The following is a 4,480-nucleotide window of genomic DNA, read 5'->3' on the forward strand; positions in this document are numbered from 1 at the left end:
CACCAGTATCTTCCCGTAGAGCTTATATCCATTAATCCGGTGCAGTGCTTGCCATGCTATGTCTTTATCTGGAAAAAATAAGAAAAATGCATCAAATTATATAGAGCTTAATCACTCAATTACGCTACAGGTTTAATTTGGATTTGTTTGCTATAAAAATCATACTGATGGTTGATGTTTTTGTTCTGCCTACAATCCCCAATTTGTATAAGTAAGCAAGATTAAATTAATGGGTAATAATAGTGATAAAAGACCTTTAAAATATATATTTGATTCAAAGATATAGAAGATGTAAGGATACATAGGGAGTACATTTAAAACATATAAGCTAAATCTAACTATAAATATACCTTTATCTTAGATAGCTTATAGGGACAAGAAGCCAAGTTTTCAAAATTATTACACAAATAAAAGAAATTACCACACTATTAAACACACTAGCTACTTTTTTCTTTAAGAAAGAAAGTAGTTGTGGGATCTGTATGGGGATAATGAACTTTTCTTGCAGGTCTATTAAAAAATGTATGTATGAGAATATAGAGTACATAGCAGGAATATTCACCATATGGGTCTCAGAAACTATATGTAAGAAATGGCGGGTTTCTGTAGTGTAGTGGTTATCACGCTCGCCTAACACACAAAAGGTCCCCAGTTCGTAACCAGGCAGAAACAAGGTTGTACGTTTGGGCTGGCTCACCACTCAAAATATAAGAAATGAGGAGGGGTAGATTTTGGACTATAGTCTGTGGAATTTTAAGTAGAAAGTGCCATTAGACTGCGATCACTTCATCTCAAATATATATCAAATTTTCAAGTGTGCACTCCAGCTATTAGGATTAGTAAAATAGCTACAAAATAAGAAGTACCAAGCTGGGACTGCAGAGATGGTTCTCTAAGTAAAAGACTTGCTATGTAAGCATGAGAACTTGAGCTCAGATCCCTGGTACTCATACAAAATTCCAGGTATGGAAGCACGCATTGGTGAGCCTAGAGCTAGGGAGATAGTTCCTGTGCTCACTGAGCAGCCAGCTGAGCCACATCTGTGAACTCTAAGTTCAGTGAGAAAATTAAGGTGGAAGAGCAGCTGAAGAAGACACTGTAGGTTAGCTTCGAACCACCACATGCAGGCACACACATGTGTACGCACACACAAACACACACATTGAACATATACACACATACACTTTACAGACATGTATACATATAAATATAAAGCCATTGTATTACATAACTTTCAATTAGAAGGTTTTATATATATATATACATATGCATATGTATGTATATATATATATATATATATATATATATATATATATATATATTAAGAATACATGAAATTTGTTTTCAAATGTAATAGGAATTCTCCTCCCTTCAAAAGACTGAAAACCACTGGTACAAAGGATCTATAAGCCTTCAATGAGATAGAAAAGACAGTACAAGGTTATATGAAAGCAAGGGGAAGGAGATTAGCAATTCTCATGTGCAAAATCATTTGCCCACATAAAAGTTAGCCAAGCGTTGCAATGACAGTTTAGAGGCAATGGAAGGTATAGATCCTATCTGGCTTCTTCATGCAAAAGACATACCAGCCAGCTTACTAAGACCAAAATTAACGTATTTTTCTTGTACTTGGATTAGAGCACAAGCCATGCACTGACACACAAGTGATATCTGGAAGAATGTAGCCTCTTCCAACAATTATGAATTGGCAATGAGCTAATTAATTAGCTTAAAAATCATTTAGTCCTAAAGAAATTGGGCATGAGGCAAAGCTAGGTCTTATCAAAATCCCAACACACCAACTGTGACTAATTCTATTGCAATCCAGAGTAGAAGGAGTACTGTCAAAAGAAAGAAAGAAATATTGGTAGGATAGGAAGGAAGCGTCAAAAATGGGAAAACTGAGGATACCAGGGTAAGGTAGTTGTGTAGCATACGAAAGAGGAAGCAAATATAGGAAGGGGGGCCAAGGAATACTAGAAAGATATTCTCCACTGGCCCCCTTCCAAGTGCTAAGGCGCTGTCTAATTTGGTGAGATAACAGGTAGTCTCTCACTTACTGATGCTGCACTAGGCCTGGTTACCTAGATGAAGTTACTCACTGGGAAAGGTGATGAAAGCCTGTCCCCTCATGCGTCCAGTCATCATTTGGAACTGAATGGGTGGTCCTTTCTTCTCCTGGAATCGAGCGAATAATGAGATAAGGTCTCTTTCTTTCACCCGGGGACTAAGGTTCTTCAGATATAGCACCTAATACAAATTGAGAAGTGACAAAAATAATCACATGAAAAATGCAACCCTTTCATTATGGCTTGAATTGCTTTCCCATAAAGATGGGAGACTGAACAGTCACCTAGTGCTAGTCTCTCCAGAAAACTCTAAAGCTACAAGGCCTAAACCCAACAAGGTTAGAAAGAACTGAGAAAGAAGGCAATAGCAACAAGATTCTGGAAGTCAATGGATGGGCAGGAACTAAACACACCAAAGAAGGGTCAGTAACAAATCCACAGGATGGAAAATTCAAGAACACGTGCAATCTTCTTAGTCTTCCTATGTCAGGAGTGGGCTAGGGAGGTGGCTCTGTGGATAAAAGTGCTTGCTGCACAAACATGAAGGCTTGATTTTAAATTGCTGCTAACCCATGGAAAAAGCTAGGTGGATCCCCAGAGCTTACTGGGCCAGTTAGTCTAGCCAGTTGATGATTTCTGAAGTCAGTAAAGGCCTATCTTAAAAAGTAAAAGATGGAGAGCAACAGGGGAAGACACATTGACATTGACCCTCTATGAATCTGTGCACGTGTGCATACACACACACACACACACACACACACACACACACACACACACACACACACACACATACACATACACACTAAATAAATATATAAATAAATAAATAAAAATTCAGAAGTCAGCACAGTGGTGAAAACCTATAACTCTACCAACTAGGAAGGCTAAATTGGGACAAGAGTTCAGTCTGGGCAACATAGTGATATCTTGTCTCTATATTAAATAAATAAATATATAAAATACAAAAATAAGAAAGAAAGAATGCATATACAAACAGTTCAAGAACTGGTAGCTTTGGGGTACTCTGGAAGTAGATGTGATAATGTTGAAATGAGGATGGTAAGTTGAAAGCAGATGCAAAATGAATTATATTTTTAACCCCTCTGCAATTATAGTACCGGGTGAGGGCAACTCACCAATCCTGGTAGAATATGAAGGTTAATTGTCAGAAAACGTGTAATGTCTTATATAGCTGAGGTCAAGAGTAGTGTTTTTTAAAGCAAGGAGACTGAAAGAATGCATATTAACTACTGGGAACACTCACGGTCTGACTAGCATTCCTCCACTAGAACTCTGGTTGTCTCCCCTATGTAAGAAAGCATAGGGGAGTCTTCTCCAGGGGAACTCAGACCCATGGAAGACAAACATACTGAATGGAGTACAGAAGTTCTCCAACAAATGCTCTAGCCAGACCATCTGCTTCCTTGTTTTTACTGTATTCTTATTGTCATTTGGAGACATATACCCCACACTGGCCTAGAACTCACAATCCTCCTGATTCAGTCTCCTAAGTGCTGGGATTATAAAACATCACCTTGGAGTCAAAGTACACAAAGACCAGGATTTCAGGGCTTTGGGAACAACTTTGCATTCCTTACTTAGAAATAAGGACAGAGATAATCAGGCACAGGAGAAAGGCTTCTAATGTGAAACAGAAAACAGGCAAAAAGGCAAAAGAGAGAAAACAGAGACCATGAAAAAAAAACCAACTAAAACAACAAAAACCAACCTGTAACTAATACTCTCAGGAAAATACTCTATCAATTAGTAATAGAATGCCACTGAAAATATCATCAGCTTAAAACATTTTATTTATAGTAATCACAAAGAAAATACAGAGGAAAATGAAAAATAAGAAAATGTTCACTGACAAGTGGATAAAGAAAAGGTAGCATATACATAGATTAGACTATTAATCTTTAAAAGGAAAAATCCTACTGTGAAAGAGATTTTCTGGAAAGAAACCCCGTGAAAGGCTGAAAACTAATTAGAACTTCAATGACTGTGGAGAGTTCGGGATAACACAGCTTGGGGCCTAATTATAATTAATTACCTTGGGCTATCTTTAGCCACCCCAAATATCCATTCCTTGCCCACCACTGTCTGACCCAATACACTTGTGATTAACAAGTGAAATCTTTCAAATGTATTAACAGATCACTAGCTTCCACCCACTGAAACTCTTAAGAAAGTCATCACACAACATAGGAAGCCTAGAGCAGAAATATCTCCAATTTTCTGTAGCCCACCTACCCGATGATTCCACCAGTGTACTTGAAATTATTTTGATTTATGATTTTCTTTGTTTTTCTGTTATCTCATGAAACTGTTACCACGTTGCACCATGGATTGTGGGTTAACTTGAATCTGTGTTTCCAGGCCATTGTCACTGATATTTGGCTCAAGAATAA

The 4,480-nt window shown here is 37.6% G+C and overlaps 1 protein-coding gene across 1 annotated transcript in view; it reads right to left on the minus strand.

Annotated features, from left to right (window-relative positions):
* Rbm41 (RNA binding motif protein 41) overlaps positions 1-4,480 on the minus strand; it is a 50,397-nt gene that overhangs the window by 5,047 nt on the left and 40,870 nt on the right. The window contains exons 7-8 of the mRNA XM_031377506.1: positions 2,103-2,250; positions 4-68 (exon numbers count right to left, since the gene is read on the minus strand). Of these exons, the coding sequence (XP_031233366.1) occupies positions 4-68; positions 2,103-2,250 (213 nt within the window). The remainder of the gene's footprint in view (positions 1-3; positions 69-2,102; positions 2,251-4,480) is intronic.

Source organism: Mastomys coucha, chromosome X (genome assembly GCF_008632895.1).
Source record: "Mastomys coucha isolate ucsf_1 chromosome X, UCSF_Mcou_1, whole genome shotgun sequence".
Lineage (NCBI taxonomy): Eukaryota > Metazoa > Chordata > Mammalia > Rodentia > Muridae > Mastomys > Mastomys coucha.